Source organism: Poecilia reticulata, chromosome 9, assembly GCF_904066995.2.
Source record: "Poecilia reticulata chromosome 9, P_reticulata-male-v2, whole genome shotgun sequence".
Taxonomy (NCBI): Eukaryota; Metazoa; Chordata; class Actinopteri; order Cyprinodontiformes; family Poeciliidae; genus Poecilia; species Poecilia reticulata.
In genome coordinates, this window is record NC_088838.1 from 13,108,544 (window position 1) to 13,129,104 (window position 20,561).

General features: G+C 41.4%; 1 protein-coding gene across 1 annotated transcript in view; it reads left to right on the forward strand.

Annotated features, from left to right (window-relative positions):
* adgra2 (adhesion G protein-coupled receptor A2) overlaps positions 1-18,391 on the forward strand; it is a 49,327-nt gene extending 30,936 nt beyond the window's left edge. The window contains exons 3-19 of the mRNA XM_008419047.3: positions 8,523-8,594; positions 9,446-9,517; positions 9,618-9,689; positions 10,335-10,498; positions 11,457-11,670; positions 11,770-11,934; positions 12,023-12,221; positions 12,303-12,452; positions 12,796-12,957; positions 13,195-13,395; positions 13,511-13,700; positions 14,142-14,350; positions 14,439-14,566; positions 14,651-14,774; positions 14,857-15,005; positions 16,158-16,247; positions 16,403-18,391. Of these exons, the coding sequence (XP_008417269.2) occupies positions 8,523-8,594; positions 9,446-9,517; positions 9,618-9,689; positions 10,335-10,498; positions 11,457-11,670; positions 11,770-11,934; positions 12,023-12,221; positions 12,303-12,452; positions 12,796-12,957; positions 13,195-13,395; positions 13,511-13,700; positions 14,142-14,350; positions 14,439-14,566; positions 14,651-14,774; positions 14,857-15,005; positions 16,158-16,247; positions 16,403-17,819 (3,778 nt within the window). The 3' untranslated portion in view covers positions 17,820-18,391. The remainder of the gene's footprint in view (positions 1-8,522; positions 8,595-9,445; positions 9,518-9,617; positions 9,690-10,334; positions 10,499-11,456; positions 11,671-11,769; positions 11,935-12,022; positions 12,222-12,302; positions 12,453-12,795; positions 12,958-13,194; positions 13,396-13,510; positions 13,701-14,141; positions 14,351-14,438; positions 14,567-14,650; positions 14,775-14,856; positions 15,006-16,157; positions 16,248-16,402) is intronic.
* Positions 18,392-20,561: the final 2,170 nt, after the last annotated feature.

Here is a 20,561-nt window from a genome sequence, read left to right on the forward strand (position 1 = left end):
GAATGGTACAGTCAAAGTCCAAGCTGAGGATTTACAGCAAGACTTGAAAATTGCCGTTCCTTGACATGATCCGTCCGATCTGTCTGAGTTTGAGTTATTTTGCACACAAGAGTGGATTAACAGATGTGCAAACCTGCAAATGATCCGTGTTAAAGGCCTTTCACTGCAGAATGAACACAAATGCACACCATACGTTCTAGACTTCTGTTTCTAAAATATATCGAAAACCTTTTATGCTCCACTATTACGCACTACCTTGTGTTGATTGATCGCATACATTTCAAATAAACTGCACATTGAAGTTTTACTGTCATAAAACATGAAAAGGTTCAAGGAACTTTAAAACTTTTGCAAGGTACTGTGCCTGCACCATCAAACCCGTAACTGAAATGTCTGTTTTTGGATACTTTGAGTGGTTGTAGGTCTCTTAAAAACCCACTGAGTTTGGCCTCTCAACAAGCCTCAGCTGGAGCCAGTAATGGTTACAGTGTTTCTCTTGGCAGGGATGGTCTTCATCTCTTCGTGCTACAGATTATAGAAACATATAATCAACTAAGGTAATATGAGAATTCAAATAAAAGTATGCTTTTAAAAGCATGCCCGTTCAGACTGCTGATTGCCATGCAGAGTTTATGTCCACGTCTGTCATGCGTGCAATCTGCACATAATGATCAATGAAAAACTTTATATGCTTGTAGAGAAATATTTCGAGCACATGCCAGCTGGCATAACACCAGATTTATGAAAATAATTGTACCTTTTGTTTCTCGACGCTTCCTGGCTCAAGCACAGCAGTTACTTCCAACCCTACAGTCAATCAGGTGTATCCAATCTGAGAGGAACCAGAAAAAAAAAAAAAAAAGAAAGAAAATAATCCGGGGAAGGAGTGGCGTAGCAGGAAATTAGTATAAAAAACAAGAGCTCTGCAAATCCTGGTTTCCTGTTTTGGGGGAAGGCAGGAGCTCGTTTGGGCCTTGCGTTACAGAGACCCCATTGTGAGCAAGTGTGTTGTTGAGTAGGGAGGTGGGCTCCACAGGGCCAAACGCAGGGGCAATTTTTGCTCAGTTCTGAATCCCCTAACCCATCTGCCCCTCCCTATGAGGGAAAGCTAGCTAGTAAAAAAAGCAGAAAAAGGAAACTGTAAAAATAAACGAGCGAGGGCCTCAGCGAGAGACGGCAACCAGACAGGAAATGACACGCGGCATAGGAATGGTCTCCAGTGATCTCTGTCAGCAGCCAAGGTGCAAGTTAATACCAGGTACTTATTAGAAACAAACTGGTCTGAAATCAAGAGAAAGGTATGTTTAAAGTAAAGATTTGATCTCCTAATTGTTATTTCTTTTTCTTGAATAATCATCAGCAGAAAACTCTTGATTCCGCTCCTTGTTTAATATTTAATCTTTATTTAACCAGGTGAGACGTCTGAGAACTGGTCCATTCACAGCGTGGACCTCGGCAGCCTGGCGATAATGAGTGGCCACTGCTTAGTTCCAGTGCTTTTTCCCGGCTCCCTCCTGGCCCAAAGGCTCAAACAATGTCCGCTCTCCAGGCCCTGCTGCTGGCCTTCTGATAATAGAGCACTCTACGTCTCCATTAAAACCCTCCCGCTGCCGTACAAGCACACGGCTCCCTCTGTGGGGCTGCATGGGGCCCAGGTGCTCATCCCCTGCACACCCGCAGAGTGGCGACTCTTCAGAACAACCGGAGGAACAGCTCCATTGATCAGGGGGAGTTTATGAGGAATGAAGAGAGACAAAAAAAGGACATTCTTAATTGCAGCCTCAGATGTCAGACAATGGCTCCTTTTTTGGCAGGGAGGGAGCTCGAGTCTGTCACAGTCAAGTGATACAGGCCAGATTTGGAGAATTGGATAGCGCACTGCACTTTGGAGTCCATAATCTAATGGAGTCCATAATTGTTGAATCACGGTCGTGATTCAACAATGGCAATAAAAAATTTTGCTCTGAGGAGCACGGTAGAAGAAAAAAAAAAAAAAAGCTACATTTATTTCTAGGATCTTAGACAAAGATATATCCACTTTCAGCAATAACAAGGCCTTAAAGTATCTCTTCTCTCTGCGTTTGTCCTCTCGCTCGGTGACAACTGTTGTCATCGGTGTCAAGGCCGCTGAGCTTTGAAGCTGTTGTCAGGGAGAGCGAAAGCCAACTCTGGAGGGAGTAGACACAACTCATCGCCTCGGTTTGAGGTGAAACCTGGAGCTAAAGTTATTGTAGGTTTAAAATAAGGCTGGAAACAAATCAGAAGTGTACAGTTGAGTGTTAAGGCTCAATCGCTGAGGCTCTGGGTGAACTGAGATGGTGACACATGAGCCTCACGTCCTGCTGGCTCGGTGGGAGCTCCTCCGCATTCCCCAGCTTGGTGATAAGAGAGTGTGATGAATTGTTGGTTAGCTATTGTTACCCAGTAGATCCATGCACAAACAATTTTTCACCCATTTATTCAGACAGGAAATACATAACTGGGATGTGTTTATATGTCTTCACCCGCATCCTAGGGAGAGATACACCAACCAGAGCTTTCCTGAGCTATACTTTGGAAAAGCTTTGCCTGCCAATACAAATTTTAGCAGGTTTCTTCTAAAGACCTATAATTAAGAGCTCTTAAAATATTTTCCGTCTATACTGGCTAGTTAATAATGAGCGACATTACCAGCAATGACTCATCGAAGAGCTGTCACTATGAAGTTGTTTTACTAACATTTTAAGACAAAGCCAGAGTTAGTCAAAGTAATGCATATCTGACATTTTAATCTGACTTTACAATCTGATGTTAGCAAGTATAGCTAGCATTACTAAAATGGCAGTCCCTATATGAGAGTGTACCTTAATTCTGTGATTTTTAAAAAGTCTGCCATCCTTTCCACATATAAACAGTCTGTAAATAATCAAACAGAGCACTACTGCTCTACTCAGTTAAGTCTTCTGTTATTTACTGAAAGTCTTGCTCTCTCTCACTTTCTCAGTTGCCTGAAGAAACTCATGCAGACATGACACGTTTTGTGTTGGAAGCCATTTTGAACACCTCACTGATGCTAAAAGTCAATAACTTTAAGTTGAATTCTCACAGTGAGCGTGTTGTAGATACTGCAGCCAGACGGCACTTGGTATGATGCATTTATTGAGTGAGTAAAAGTTTGGACGCTGTGGTTTCTGACTGGTCACAGGTCAGCTCCCAGTCAAGCAGAAAATTGACCGATTCTACTCGTCAGTTCATTTTTTAATGCATCACCACTAGATCGTGTTAAACGGTTCACCTTCAGAAACTTGCTGTGTGACTAGATAGACAGCTGGTAACATCGTGTACATCTCTGGTTTTTACAGATCTGCGATAACCCGATTGCGTGTTTTATATGCTATTTTGTTGTGGCCTGTTAGATGCCGAAGCCAAGTTTGAGCTTCTACGCACAACAATGACCCTGCAGAACGACTCGTGATTAAAAAAAGACTTCTCTCAACATAACAAAACCAGACTGGTTTACATCTGCATTGTGCGTACATGTTTAAGTGATGATGGGATCATTTGGGCATTGTCTTTCAACCTCCAATATTCTGATGTTTCATTGCGGTGCAGCGCAATCTATCGCTCCCTCACTCCATGTTGTACAAGCTGTCCAAGTTTCCTCAGATGGGCAGGGATGAAAGGAAAACCCGTGCTGTGATCTTGTAAACCGAAGATTTGAATTCTCCTCAGAAAGCAGAAATATCTTTTGACAAATGAAGAAAGAGACCTCAGGCTAAAACCAGCAGCTTAGATGGATACACAGGTCTACGTCAGTAAATCCCCGATTTACAGCAAAACAAGATCACTTTGCTGTGTGTTCTTGTTAGGCCACACTATTTTTAGCAAAACCTTCATCTTTGTCTTTTGACTTTTGTGCACTAAAGTGTAGAATGACACATTTTTTGCAATGATAAAACTTCTAAATTGAAACCAGTTTGAAAACAAAAACAATTTTTCTAAAATAACATTATGGATTCGTGATGATGTGGACTTAAGCATTTTAACGCTGTTCAAAAACATACATGTTAGATGAAGGACTAGGAAAGTGTACAAACTTGATGGATGAAATTTTAATATATTCATCCTAACTTATCATTTAAAATAAACTAATTCTCTTTCCCTTTTTGCTCTGCACAGAGTCCCACATTTTCTCATTAGTTAGAACATTGACCAAAAATCTATAGAATAAATAATCAAGTGGCATTACACTAATACAATATAGGCTCATAAAATAATCCCCTTATAACCAGATGAAAGCAAATTAATTCATGCTAACTACAGTTTCAGTATGGCAGCAGCAGTAGTGCAAACGGGGTTTATTAAAAGAATATTACCATTTTAATTGTTCATCTTGTTGAAAGCAAAATATCAATCTCGCTAAATCTGAGCTGGTATTTGACATACACAGTTATGGGAAACTTGAATTGAAATGCATTGAAATGCATAGAGGCCAGCATTAACACAGCAAATGCTTATATTTTTATATCTGTAAAAGGGATAGAGAGAGAGAGAGGGAGAGAGAGAGAGAGAGAGAGAGAGAGAGAGAGAAAGAAACACCTCAGGGAGAGGAAATGGTGAGCAGTGCCTCACCTTTCAACGCCACGCTAATGAGCCCAGCGACACACAAACAGGAAGCCGGAGCTTTGTTCTCCTGCTGTCCAGGTCAACAAATCCAACTGACACACTGAAAAAGAAAAAGTATATTCAGAGTAAGACGATTAGCACATAAACTGTAACAGATCCATAAACACTTGAAAGTATTTATATTTATCTTTACCATTTTTTTGTAAACTATTGGATGCATATGTGCCAGCCTTTATGAAAATAATGATTTCCTCACATCCTGTCTGAGACGGTGCTTGGCTGTGCTCTATCCAACACAATGCCTTGGTTTGAGTCCAGAAAGCTTCTGCCCCATCATTAGAACCTCTCTTCTGTCTGTAATCATATGAGCAAGGGCTTAGAAAGATCTTGGACCAGGACAAAACCAATAATCTGTTGAGCGGAGCCCCACCACACCGCATGTTGTAGTTTTTTTTTTGTTTTTTTTTTTTGCTGGAAGCCATTTTCTAAAACAATTTCCCCTACCCTAGTTTGCCCAAAAAAAGCTCATCTCCTGGAAAATGGACCGAGCAGTGGTTAGGAGATGCCTGAGGGTTTGAACTGCATGAGGCGGCGTGGTCAAGAACAGCAATCATAGATAATCATTGTTGAAAAATTGCCCCAAAAGTCCCTTGAGGACTTCCATACTACTGAGCCATTGTGGTTAAAAAAGAAAAAGACATAACAGCAACAACATTACAGATCTTTTTTTTTGTTTTTTTTTTTTTTGTCAAAAATAACTCCTATATCAGCTCCAGAAGAAACTCTCATGTCCTGTGGATGCATATCCATCCCCATAATTCAGCTCTGCTGCTTCCACTGAGTTAAAGTCTTTGGTTCCAAACATAAGCAGGTTGGTTGGTAACATCTGGCTGAGTAGACTGACAAATAGTTCGGAAAGTGAAACGAGAGAAGGGTGCAGGTAACAGCAGCAGATAACATGAAATGAAACGTCCAAACGGAGGTAAAGATATCCATATCATTAAGCCTGCTGTGATAAAAACACTTTTTAAAGGGAAAATGTGTATAAAAATCCTGCTGGGTGTCAATTGACTGTAGTCAATGCAGAACACAGTGGAAATCAGAAACGATCGTCATAATTCATACAGCAAACATTTATATGTATTTACAGCTGTGTTCAAAATAACAGCAACATGTTTAAAAAGGCTAACGATAGCTTTTACTCCCAAACACATGAATGATTTGCGAACGTTGCACTGGCTGCTCCAAATCAAAACATGGAAGAAAAAGAAATCAATTTCTTCAATTAATCTATTTAATAGTAAGTGAGGAAAAAGAAATATTGGGATGTTCAAAATGTAGCATTTTTCTTAACAAATACTACATTTGTAAATTATGACATATTTACAAATGTAGCATACAAACGCTACGTTTCTGTGCTAGCTACGAATGCTACATTTACAGATGCTAACTTGTCAAATTGCTCAACGAGTTAGCTTTCTAATAGCCCTACTTAGCTAATATTTAAAAAACAAACAAAACTAATATTTAGCTGTGTAGACACTGTTTCAGAAAAGTGCTTTCTGTGGCCTTTATTTTGTTCAACAAAAGACAATATTGTTGTGTATGATACACTAGGTCAAATAAAATAATATTCAAGCAGATAACTGGAGATAGCAGATGGCAACGTTTATTTTCGAAATGGGGAACTTCAACTTCTTCTTCACAGGTCCAGCTCACATCTCTTGTGCACAGCAACAGCGCCACCAATGGCGATATGTTATATTGCTTTTATCTTCACATTACAACCAAACAGCCTCCAACACATAGGAGCATTATCATACCAAAACTGTGTAACAATCTTAAATCTACAGGTTCATTCTTTTCTATGTCTGGAACACCACAAATATGTCCTGTATTAAACTGATCACTGATGCCTAATGTGCATCAGGTCCAACATCACGATACCTGAGCCGTCATTTATGGCGGCGTGTACACACTGTCCACAAGCATCGCTCCAATCATTTGCTCCATTTTGTTTTAAACTAGTAAACTGTGACCTCTTCAGCTCAACGTGTGTTTTCAACATTTGGACTTCGTAGGGCGTTTTTGTCTTGAACTTGGCTTCATATTGACATAACATTTGCTGTCATCATCTTTCAATAAGACATGTGATGTTTCACATGATCGATTACCTCACCTATAAAACTCCTCACTGTCAGTATTTTAATCATGACTCTTTTAATTTGTCAGTCCGTTTCACATAATCAGCAGCCTCCATGTCATGACTGTTGCATCTCTTGGTTTTGTATTACTTTATAATGTCTACCAACAACAGTGATTGATCTGGTTGGTGATGCTGGACTGCTGTTACTTTGAACACAGCTGCATAAAGACCGTAAAAAGAAAAATGGCCTGAGAGAAGTAGCTTGAAGACAAACAAACCAGCACTCTATTAAGGGATTTAAAAGCTCTCCATGGCTCTCATGTTTCTCTGTACAGCTGTTGCACCAAAACACCTCAGCTTTGTGATCTGTGCAGAGGTCGTGTAAATCAAAGCAGTGGTGAATGGAAGCAGCAGAAAGTATCATTTTTCTACACCTCATTAGTCTGTGCTTTGCTCTTTACGGCTGAACTGCGATTCAGCAGTGAAACAGTCAAAACACTTTTCTGGAAATGCTGTCCTTCATCCCACTGAAACTTTAATTCTACTAACAGTTTTTTTTCACACATCCTTTGAACCTAAAAAGTCACTTTGCAGTCATATGCATGTTGAAAGGGAAGTCAAGATGCAGATAACCATCATTTGCCTCAGACAAAAAACAAAAAAACAAGACATTGTTGCAACTAACTTATGGGGGTAAACATGCAGAAGTACATTTGGAGGGAGTGTTTATTGATTTAATATGTTTGACCTGGCATTCCTTGGCGACATGGATGTCTTCAGACATTCTGTACTCGCAGAGGATACATAAAGTAAAAGCATGTCAAATTGACACATTTTCTTCTGAGGAACTTTATGTTCGCAACATCTGTGGTTCCCCTGATAGACTGGCTGCTGACTCACTGCTCAAGCTATCTGTTGTCCAAGCAGTAGGAACTCGGTTGTGTTCTTGTCCCTTAGCATTTTTTGATGCTCCTTCCCTTGAAACTGATTCCAATTGTTTTAATAATCCTGGGGAAAAAGGTCTAGTAAACCCAGAAAGCATCCATCTTTAAATATTTTCTTTCTAAAAGTCTACTAACTTTCCCTTTATGTAGGATTTAATGTGAGTGCTCCCTCTCTGTGTTTCCAATAAACTGACAGGAATCCACTAATAGTAAACCTGTTAAAGGTCCTTTGTAATAGTAAATAGAAAGGTGTTTAAACCAACTAGAATTGGCACTTGCTGTTAAGTACATTATGTAAGGATTCATACTTACATAATGTTGTAATGTGAAAATGTGTTTTTTATATTAGACAGTGCATTTAAAACGTCTGCTTTAAAAAACAATAGAAATGCTTATTGTATTTTATTAATATTTTGTACTTTCCAGACTTTCGAGTTTTCTGGTTGTAAAATGTAATGGTATTTGTCCTTTAAGCATTTTGTTGGTGTTGAATCTGTGGTTGTTTTATCTCACAATAAAGTGCCGTTTTGCTGAAATGTGCTATACAAATAAAATTTGAAATTATTTTTTTTAATCACAAACAGCCTATAATTTGTTCATCAGGAAACATTTGTACCATAAATGGGCTTCATGTAATTCTTTACCTGCATGTTCAACATTTTAAGCCAAGATGTGTGAACTGACAGCTCTTTAGAAATGGTGCTCACTCAGACATATAATAAAAACCTGAACATTTTGCATGCAGATAAAAAGCAAAACAGAGAATCTTTGTGATTATTATCTCTGCATGCACACACCAACATTTCTCTTTTTTTCCCCATTTCCAGGGATCTGAAGCACAACCTAATCAGCACCATCATGCCTGGAGCCTTCCAAGGCCTGTCTGAGCTCCGGAAGCTGTGAGTAGACGTAGTAACATCCCTCAAAGTGTGATTACGCGCAGAGCAACAAACGTGCAAGTGTAAATTAATGAAAACTCCTTTTCTATCCAGATGTCAGTAGCTGAGTTAAACAGATATTAATTGTTTTGGCAGCTACAGATGTTATAAAACAACTGCTATGTTCAGTTTAAGCCTGAATTTTTCATCCGACATCAGTAAAAACCATCAGATCTCATCCCTGTGGCATGATGTGGAAAACATCAGAGCTACTCCGAGTCTCCTCATAAGGCACTGAATGTGACAAGCCAGCCTTGTGCAGCAGCTTGCTGCTCACGTCTTGCGTCTCTGTTACTCCGACGCTTGGTTGTGGCGTGGGTCGAAAGTGTTTGTCTGCGCTACGCCGCGTGAGTCCTCGTCCCTCCTCCTTCTTCTTGTATTTTCCCTGCAAGGTCTGGGGCTTCTCAAAACAAACAGGGGGAGATAAACACATGCTCTGGACAGCTCTCTGCTGGGTAGTGTCAGAGGTGCAGCAGAGCAGATCCCTCTCTGGCTTCAGCTATACATCACACTCAGGGGTGGACTGTAGAACAGGGGCCCCTGCTTTACCCTGCTGATGATAAAGCTTCGGTCGGGTCCTTCGGGGTCCTGATAAGGGAGATGTGAACCGTCTACGATTCTGAAATGAAGTTTGCATACTGCTGTGGTCTGAGCCGACACAGAAGAGGGCCGGCCCAGTTCAGCTGCATGTCAAATGGACACGTAATATAGCATCTGGGGGCAATGAATGAGTCAAGACACAACAGTCTGTTGCCAAGGAGATATTCATTTGATAATAGCTAACACATTCCTTTGTTCTTTCACACGTTTAGCGACCTGTCCAACAACCGCATCGGCTGCCTGACCGCAGACATGTTCCTAGGACTGACCAACCTCACCAAGCTGTAAGTCACAGACCCATCAGTTACACTGAAATGTGTTTAACTCTGACTTGCTGTTGAGGTACCGAGAGAGCTTGTTTATGCCTAATTTATGTTTTTACAGAAACCTCTCTGGCAACATCATCTCAACCCTGGATCCAGGCGTGTTTGAGGAGCTGCCTTCCCTGAAACAAGTGTGAGCAAAAAAAAAAAAGTGACTCAATTAAACTCAATTCCTCAGGAGGGCAGTCAAACTTTTCCACTTTTTACATGTTACAACCACAAAAGTTGAAAGGTTTTCTTAGGATTGGATGTGAAAGAGCATATAAAGTAGTGTATAATTGTGAATTGGAAGGAAAAGTGTACACTTTTTACATGTTTTACATTTTTCACAGTGTAGCATGTAAAGTGTATACACTATTATTTGTCCCTACCATTCACTCACAATGGTTCATTGTTCTTTACAAATAAATGGAGAACAAATGGGAATAGGAACATTCAAGTCTTGAAATAGATATTTGGTTGGACTTTGGTCTGGACTTTGACTAGGCAGTTCTAACACATGAACATGCTTAGTTGCACAGAATTGTTATTTTCTAGAATTAGAATAAAAAAGAGTCCTGGAAAAGAAAAATGCAGAGACCTTTGGTTTTAATGTTGCAAAAAGTGAAAAAGTCTATAAAAAAAAATACTTCACTGTAGAAAATCTAAGACAGTTTGTTGTTTTTATCAGCTAAAACATGCATTTGTTTCATTTCATTTCCACACTTTTCCATGAGTTTAACCAGAGGTAGAATTCACATGACTCTTTTTTTTAAATGAATGGTTATTCCCTCCGCAGAAACTTTGTGTCAGACTACTTGTCCTGTGACTGTGGGCTGCGTTGGATGCCGAGCTTCCTCCGCAGCAGCTCGGTGCGTGTGGGAGAAGATACCCTGTGCTCCTTCCCGAGGACCTTGAGGGGAAAGCCCCTGCGAGGTCTGAGAGAAAGCCAGCTAAGCTGTGGTGAGTCCCTGGCTTCGCTGAGGCGCAGGAATGAGGCGGGTTACCGCTTTAGTTCAGAGAGCATTACCATGCAAATGACTGTCACTCTGTAATGAAGCTCAACACCATCTTTTCTCAAGTTTCAGCAATGCTATGTTGGCATCCATCCCTGTGGGTTACTTTAACTGTCTGCTGCTGTCTGCATCCGGTTGGCTGCCGCTGAAAAGCAAATTCATAGCACAATTCTTTGCAGTAGTATTCATACCGCTAGAACTTTTGCAAATCTTTGTCACGTGGCAATCACAAACTTCACTGCAATTGATTCTGATTTAAGTAATAGACTTACAAAAAGTAGTCTATTACTACATGAGAGTAGGTATAGACTACTTTTTGAGACATGAAAGAAAAACGATACATGTCAATTTGAACAATAAAATTGTGGGAGGGTTAAAAAAAACAACCTGAAACGTATGGTTGGCATTTTTTTCCCCTTTATTGGCCACAAAAATAACCTATGATTTAGTTTATTTGATATAAGCTAAATCTAAACAATCACCTATTCTGCAAGCTGCAAAATAGCTTGTCACTGGGGAAACTTGTCACAGATGAATCCTAAGCATAGAGGCAAGAGCTACAATTGAAATGTTTAGGAATGATTTAGATCAGGGCATACTCTTGTGTTTGAATGGCCTAGTCAAAGTTCAGAGCCTCATGTGATGTGATGTTTTTCAGATCCTTTTCTTTCCACCTCATAGCTGTGCACCACATTGTATTGTACTATCATCTAAAATTTCAAGAGAATACAATAAAGCTTTGGTTGCTTAGTCACAAAATATGGAAAAGTCCAAAGGCTAAAAATATGTTTTTCAAATGTAGTGTAGCTAATCTGGGCACATTTAACTGAAGGTGGGCAGTGAGACAGCAGCCACCTTTACTCGGTAAGAGCTAAACATGTGTCCTTTAACACTTTGCTGCTCAGACGGTCCACTGGAGCTGCACACCCTGTCGCTGCTGCCATCCCAGCGTCAGGTGGTCTTCAGAGGCGACCGGCTGCCCTTCCACTGCACTGCTGCCTTGATGGACAAGTTCACCAGCATACACTGGCGTCACAATGGTCAAGTAGTGACATCTGACCCTGACAGAGGCATCCAGCTGGAGGATAATGTGGTGCATGATTGCACCTTCATCACCAGGTACAGTATCTGCTCCTCTTTGAGAACCCATCTATGATGTGTTGTCCAAGTAGGAGGGAAAAAAGCACCAGTCGTTTAAAACAATCTGTTTGCATTCAGCGAGCTCATATTATTCAACGTTCACGTGGAGGCAAGTGGAGAGTGGGAGTGTGTGGTCACTACTGGGCGGGGCAATGCCTCGCGCACTGTTGAAATCGTAGTGCTGGAGAACAGCGCCTCCTTCTGCCCAGAAGATAAAGTTGTAAACAACCGCGGGGAGTTCCGGTTAGTTGTCATGACAGTGGTTTACTTTGAGTAGATTTGAGTTTCAGCATTTCACTGAAAGCTTTATTTTTTTATTATTATTCCGCAGGTGGCCAAGAACTCTGGCCGGCATCACCTCCCACCAGTACTGTCTGCAGCTCCGTTACCCCTCCTTGTCTGTGGAGGGGGTAACGGAGCAGAAAAAGGCCTCCCGATACTGCGACCGGTCCGGAAAGTGGCACGAGGGCGACTACTCCAGCTGCCAGTACACCAACGGCATCACTCGTGTCTTGCATACCTTCATTTTGGTCGGTAACGCCGTCGATGCCACCGTACGCTGATTCACGGCCTGGCAACAAAACTCACCCTGTTTTACGTTTCCATTTTAGACACCCATAAACGCGTCCAACGCCGTCACCGTGGCCCATCAGGTGCGGACATACACGCTGGAAGTGGCTGGCTTCACTGACTCTGTAGATGTGCTGTACATTGCCCAGATAATGGATAAGTTTATGGAATATGTCAGGCAGCTGCGAGAGGTGAGAATATTTTCAAAGTTCACTCTCTTTAGCGATGCACTCATATTGTTTTGAGATGCGATTTCTGATTGGATCCTTCTTTAAGAACTAAGCAAAATAATAATTCTCTAATTCCCTTTTTTTAATCACAAAGTATACAATTTTCTCAACAAGACCCAATTGAAATCAACACTAGCAGCAAATACTAATCTATGCAAACACATTACCTATGTACAACTTTTAAAACTACGCATCCTTTTAAACTGCTATGCCACAAACTGAGACTTTATTGGATAAAATATGTTTTTCAAGGCTAATGATTTCATCCTTTTAGATGATGAATAACAAATTGTGTTTGTTGTAGTTGTCGGAGGTGATCGTTGATATGGGCAGCAACCTGATGCAGGTGGACGACCAGATCCTTGCTCTTGCCCAGCGAGAGAAAAGAGCATGCAGCTCTATCGTCTACTCTCTGGAAACTTTAGCCTGGCCTCAGTTACACGGTGGAGCACAAGACTTCTCTGTGGTATGTAAGCATTTTGATCTAAAGTTGTATCTGTTTCCGTGACACACATATTTCATGTACTTCTGTGATATCAAAATTGTAGGGCGCTCGTGAGAATATAAAATTATTTTTGGTGATCTAATTTGCCTGTGTGATAAAACAAAGCCATGGAGTGGTTGTTGTAAATCGTCTCATTTCAATGTACGCAACCATACGTGGAGTGTTTCTTTTCACTAATATTCAAATTGATTTTTGAAGGTGTCTAAGAACATAGTGATGGAAGCTCACCTGATCCGACCTGCGCACTTCACCGGTATAACCTGCACCGCATATTACCACCGCGAGTTGCCAACAGGACGGCCAGGAGTGGAGACGTCGGAGTCTGCACCTCAGCAACTCCTTCATTTCCGCTGCAGCACTGGCTCCCATAACGTCTCCCTCCCCAACTTCCCCTTGAAGGTGAGGCTTTTCCTCCTGCTGCTAAATTAGCAACCAAACATATCTCTTTGTGTGAAGCCATAATCATGGACTTCATTCACTAAAATCTGCCTGCTGTTATTGTTCTTTTCTTCAGAATTCTGTAGCCCTCGCTTCTGTGACTGTTCCAGCCACTTTGTTTCCCCCGGATGCCTCTGCGGACTGCAAGCTGCAGTTTGTGGCTTTCCGAACGGGAAGCTTTTTTCCTCTACTGCCAAACTCAAGCAACGCCGTTGAACAATCTCGCAGACGAAGTGTCAACACTCCTGTCATCTTTGTAGGCCTTGGTAATAAAACAAACAAAAAAACTATTTTAATTTTGCTATGACAAAATATCTTAAAGCTCTCTCTGATCTGTAGTCAAAGAGAGCCTTAATCCTCAAAAGGACTAAACAAACTAGTAGTCAAGAAGTTTGTGTTTTAAAGTACCAAAAATTTGATAACTAGATATTGAACGTAATCCTTTTTAGCTCTCACAAATTGCACCAAGTGCTACTAATCAAATGTTGCACTTGTTGCGTCTTACAGACTCGATACTTCAACACTTCTGTTGCAAAAACAAAATTACACAAATAACTTTAGATCTGGGTAAAAGTGCACGGACCCTTGCCTTTTTCTGGCAATCTGTGCCTTTGTTTGAACTCTTTGCAGTCAAGACAAAGGCTATTTTTATACTTTTTTTATACTGTGTAGTTTTATGCTGACAAATATCTCCCACTCTGTGACAGACGGCTGCACCATGTGGAACTATTCTGATCACATCTGGGTATCCCTGCGCCACTTGACCCCGGGCACCGACGCAGTGGCAGCCCAGTGGAGCCACACAGAACCAGGGAAGCTGGGAGGCTGGAGCCAACAAGGCTGCCAGCTTGTTCACACTGACAGCAGCACTTCACTGATGCGCTGCTCTGTGCTCGGCAACTATGCAGTGCTGCAGGTAAGGGAAGCACATTCAGTTAATTCCGGATGACTGTGACAGATTGTTGATGAAAACTTAACCCAGTTCGTGTTCAATTACTCTCCAGGAAGTTCCCACCTTCCCTAACTCCAGCTTAGTCTCTGTGAGGGTGCTCCACCCTGTGGTCTACGCATGCACTGCAGTGCTGCTTCTCTGCCTCTTCACCATCATCATTACGCACATACTACACCACAGGTAGTGTGCTGGTCGAACTTACTGCTAGCGCTGGCCATTTGCTGCTTCTTTCTAATAATTTTCTCTTCTGTATGTTTTCTACAGTTCCATACAGATATCAAGAAAAAGTTGGCACACTCTGCTGAACACCTGTTTCCACATCGCCATGACATCGGCTATCTATGCAGGAGGCATAAGCCTAACCAGCTATCCTCTTGTCTGTCAGGCAGTATGTTTTACCTCGCGGTGCTATTTTTAACTGCTTGTACGTCATGCTTCACATCCAGTCACACTGCTGCTGTATGTGACAGGTGGGCATCGCTCTTCACTACTCCTCTCTGTCAACACTGCTGTGGATTGGGGTCAGCGCCAGGGTCATTTACAAAGAGGCCGTGTGGAGAACGCCCCGGCAGACGGAAGGAGAGTCTTCCCCTCCACCTACTCAGCGGCCTATGCTCAGGTCAGTGAGCAAGCCACCGCGATCCCATACTCACCTCCTGCACCGTGACAGTATTGTGTGCCATCCATATGGTTTTTTACTTTAGACAGTTGCAGGAGTTCCCATGCTCGGCCACCCAAACTGCCATCCCATGAAGGCAGTCATTGTGGCAGATAATGACTGCCACAATGACTGCCTCTAAATCAGTCCTTCTGATTTAGAAGGAGGAGGGGGACCGACCAAGTACAGCTGTGAGGCAGGAAAAAGACATGCGACCGGATAATTTTAGAGATGTGGGCAGGAAGAATTTGTGACACCAACAGAACAGAAACTGTGGGAGTTGCCATAAAGTGAAGTTGGGTGATTCAAGGACTGCACTGTCTTCATCACAATTTCCCTCTGTTCCCCCAACCCTTTTTTTTTCTTTGCCTGTGATCTTAAAACTGCAGTTGTGCACAGTGCCCCTGACCTCACTGGATCTCCAGTCAGTGCCTTTGTTGTCCACAGAACCAAATGGGTCAGGAGGTGATAAATCAATGACTTCTGGCATGTGCTCTGACCCTTTTCCCTTTTGACTGTCTGTTTGGTAATAGTATAGTGGATTGCGTAGCTCAAAACTCAAAAATGAACATTATTAATATTTTAGGTCAACGTATACCACTTAGTCCCAATAAGTGGTGCTAGTTTCGCCCGCTCAGGACAACCTTATATCAGTGGGTGAAGAAAATAAAAAAAATTACACGACAGTTGTGTGTCAAACAACCTTCCCATTTTTCAGTGGCAGGTGGGCGCCCCCTGTTTCCACAGTGTAAGGACTGTAAGAAAACATTATCATTTAGCTAAAGACACTGGAGAAGGTCTTTTATTAACAAAGTCTGAGTTGAAAGGCTATTTCAATGTTTTGAAAGACTATGGACTGCATGTGGTAATCTAATTAAAAATGTAAAGTACTTACACTGGTTTATTATTTTCTGAACAGGATTTATTAGATCACAATTTCAGATTCACAAGATTCTGTTTATGTATATCTTCATCTATATGAAGCGTCAAAAGGGAAGAGCTCTTTCAGAGTCAACATTGATGCTGAGTTCCCACTGCTTCTTTTGGAATACATCAAGTTGGTTTATTAAAATTTAAAAACTGCGCTCAGAGCATTTCTCTTTGTATTTTCAGGTTCTATTTAATAGCCGATGGAGTTCCTCTCATCATTTGTGGAATCACTGCAGCTGTCAACATCAACAACTATGGAGACAATAGCCCTTAGTATGTCAATTGCTGTTTTTATCCTCCAGAAATGTGATCTTTTGACTTTGTTTTGTTTTGCTTGGTGCAGCTTTGACTTATTCAGCGTTAAATACACAAAGAAATTCTTGTTTTGAATTGACCATCCTTTCCTCTGTTTTTTTTATTTTTTTCAGCTGCTGGCTGATCTGGCGCTCAAGTCTAGGGTCTTTCTTTGTCCCTGCTGGGTTAGTGCTGTTGGTGACCTGGATTTATTTCCTGTGCACTGTGCTTCGCCTGAGGCACCGTGTGTCCAAAGAATGCACAGGAACCACCCTGTCCTCTCCTGGGACAGAGGGCCATCCTGCACTGGCAGGAAGCACCAGCCTGCTCTCCACAGACTCAGCGGGGAGACCTATAACCCCAGCCGCCCCTCCAGAGGATCAGTACTCTCTGAAGACACAGTTTTCTATACTGGTAGCCACCCATTTCCTGTTCGCAGCTCTTTGGTGGTGTGGAGCCATGGCAGTGTGGCTAACAGGGCGCACAAGCTTGCTGTTCAGCTGTCTCTATGGGATAGTCGCCACAGTTTTAGGGGTGTTTCTGGTGGTGCACCACTGCTTTCGACGCCGTGACGTGCAGACGTCGTGGCTGGGCTGCTGCCCGGGTTACCGTCGCTCCCATCCGATGTCCACCTACACAAACACTTGCACCACTGTAAGTGGAGTGCAGACATCGGAGCAAGGATCCCAGCTCTTCATTAACTGCCATCCACCCGCTGACTCTCACAACTCGTCCTCAGCCAGGTCATCGTCCACACCAAGCGGGATCAGCAGCGTCGGACCTGGGCCATGCAAGCTCACAAACCTGTTGCAGGTGGCACAGGACAATCCCAGCAACACTTCAAGAGTCCCCACAGGCAACAACACGAGCACCAGTACTGACAACATCACAAAGCCGACAAACAATGTCCTTCCCTCCATAAACTCTTCGGCTCCTGTTCATCCCCAGAGAAAAAAAGTGAGTAGCAGAACTAAACAAGGGAGTAGTCAACATTATCATCGAGGTGAGGGCAGAGGTCACTACCGCCTGAAAGCTCTGAGGACTGCTGGAGGGGGCAGTCTTGGCGCTTTAGGGCCGACAGGTTCGGAGCACCTCAACTCCTCACATGCTTTTTACAAGCAGGCCACAAGTGAGAACGGCAGCATCCACCACAGTCTCTCAGAGAACCAGGCCACCCTGCTGACCAACGGAAAGCGAGTGGGGGAGTCAGCAGCCACCAGCCCCTCTGAGGGGAGCGACGGGGGCAGCAGTGGGAGCCGCAAACCCTTCCCTCTGCCGCCCTCTGCTGCCAGCAGAGTGGCCATGCACAGCAATCAAAGACGATGTTCCAGCAGAGACAACTTGAAAGTGGCAGCATCTGCAGAGCGAGAAACTAAGCGCTGCTCCTATCCTTTGAACTGTGTCGCCAACACCGTGACCGGGGCTGCTGCCCCAAACGGCACCCTGAAAGCCTCGGTGCTCGAGCTCGAGCAGGACATGAGTGGCACGGACCAATCCCAGAGTTCTGTTGGAATGAAAACTGGTTTGTGGAAAAGTGAAACCACAGTATAAAATTTTGGGTGAACTTCTATGCATGACCTTAATGAAATGACCGGGTTGTGTTTTAACGTCCACTTAACAATTATATAATTTAAGATATAATATCATGAAGGCATCCAGGACCCTAAACTGGTACGTTTGCCTCTGTAGCTTTGTAAGTTTGATGTGAAATATTAAAGCAGTTTCTGTTATTGACATGTTCAAGCATACACATTTATTTTAATCACTTTACAAAAGAATGTGTAGAAGATATTTTAATTTGGCATTTGATGTTGTATTTGGATGCCTCATGAAAGCTTTATTGTTTTAGTTGTAAATTTTCTATGCATTTGAACTATAGCATAAAATGGAGTGCAAAGCCGTCTGTTTCCAAAGCACATGTATATGCATTTAATCTGAAGGAAACCTTTGACACTTATGTTAATGTATGTGCTCATGTATGCACTTGTATGTTTGCAGTGGTTGTGTGTAAGTATGTGGTGTGTGTGTGTGTGTATGTGTGTATGTGCACACACATAAAGAGAGCTGTGTGTGGGTGTTGTACAATCTCAGAGTGAATTAAAAATGTGGGATATTTGACAATAGTTTATCATAACATTCCCTTATTTATGATTTGAGAAGAAAACAATATACAGTGCATTACGAAGGTATTCCACGCCATAAATATTCTCAGAATTTGTCACATTGAATAAAATACAAGGGTGTGTTTTATTCTGTTGGAATGAATAGAATAAAATACAAAGGTGTATTTTATTGTACAATCTCAAAGTGAATTAAAAATGTGGGATATTTGACAATAGTTTATCATAACATTCCCTTATTTATGATTTGAGAAGAAAACAATATACAGTGCATTACGAAGGTATTCCACGCCATAAATATTCTCAGAATTTGTCACATTGAATAAAATACAAGGGTGTGTTTTATTCTGTTGGAATGAATAGAATAAAATACAAAGGTGTATTTTATTCGTCTTTATACGTCATACACATGCTAACTAGTGTATTGTGTGACACGTGATCAAAGGATCAATTCGATTGGCTAAAAGCTACATAATTTGATCTAGTGCTGATTACTTTGGCTCGGTTCACCAAGCCTCTACAGGTAATATTTATGAAGGGAAATTTGAAGAAAAAACAAAAAATATATATATAGGATAAAAGACCAGTGTTCTAGATTTAATGTCCATTGAGATCATGTTTCTTCCATTTAATTTGTGTTGGTCTGTCAGTTAAAATAGCATTTAAATTTTTGTTTGTGCTTGTGACAAGACAAAATGTGAAATGTTCTAGAATATACAAGCCGCTCTATGAAAGGAAAAAGAGTTATTCTCAAATGTATTGACATCTTTTACTTTTGACAAAGACTTTTTTCCCCCCAACTATGTTGGACTCATTGGTCTGATAGCAGCAAAATATTGGTGACTGAAAATTTTCCAAACACAAAAATGTAACTTTATTTCAGATATATAAATTTGTTGTTACTAAGTCCTTTTCAATTAGTTTTCACAAAATACTTGTCCCTATAAGTATATGTACAACAAACACAAGCGTGCTTCTATTTTTACTATGTTTTGGAAATAACCCCAACAGGAAAACCACCACAACACTGTAAAATTTTCCATTGTTTTATGGGTAAGGTCTTACAGTTTGCTAATCTTGGCTGTTTCAACATGCTCCTGGTGATGAATGATTTGTGGGTAAAATGACTTCAGTCCAAACCAGGATGTGACTGTGAGTCATACCTCTCGTGGCAAACTATTTTAAACTCCTAAACAGATCCGTTTTACTCACATGTCTATTTGAATTAAGTTGTCCTGTAGGTTTAATAGTTTCCACCTTATGAATATTTCATTGACAGTTGGGTGTCTTCAGAACAAGTTTAAGTTCCAGTCAGACGTTTGCATACAATTCACTGCTCAACACTATGATCACATTCACTATGTGCTTTTAACAATGCATTGAAAGATAAGGTTGGTGCTTTTTCAATTGATTTTAAAAGCAAGAATTGAGTTTGCACATTTGAATATATTGTCAGTGTTCTCTAATCCATAGAGTGACAAAATTATACATTCAGGGTGAATTTTAGACATATCACCACATGTGCATTAGAACAAATGTCCTTTGGAAAGTAGCATAGAGTACACTTTTTGTAACCATCAACAAGGTGCTGACAAAATTCTACTACTCTTTTTAATCAGAAATAGTGGAACTCCTTTAAGTTTCCTTTTTTCTGTGGTACAGATCTGACTTTTAACCAGTTTGTTTTATTGTCCTGCTGGAGCTCACGATTGTGTCCATGTATTAGATCTTTCCTACTTCCCTTTCTTTTTGTAATGCGCTAGCATCACTTTCAGCAAAGCAGAGCCTCAGCATGATCCTACACTACTGTGCCTGGTTGGTGCAGTGTATTCAGATTTGAAGTCTCACCTGGAGTTATTTAAAAATAATTCTTGCAACTAAGTCTTGGGTTTCAAAAAAATAAATTTAGAGAAACTTGGCTTAGGAGAGTTCTGCTCCAAATTTTAGTTAAGTTGATATGAGAATTTTGGAGTTTTTAGTTGGTACTCTCTCACTCCAAGATTACCTTGAACTATCTTCACTGTGGACAGTGTCTCTGGTGTTTCTGTATCACCTAATTATAATATACTTGAGATCGGTAGCGTTCAGACAGTGAGGGTCCGATTTCCGAATTTTATATGTTCCAACACCGCAATAATCCCAACACACATTATAACTCTTTTAATAAAAGATT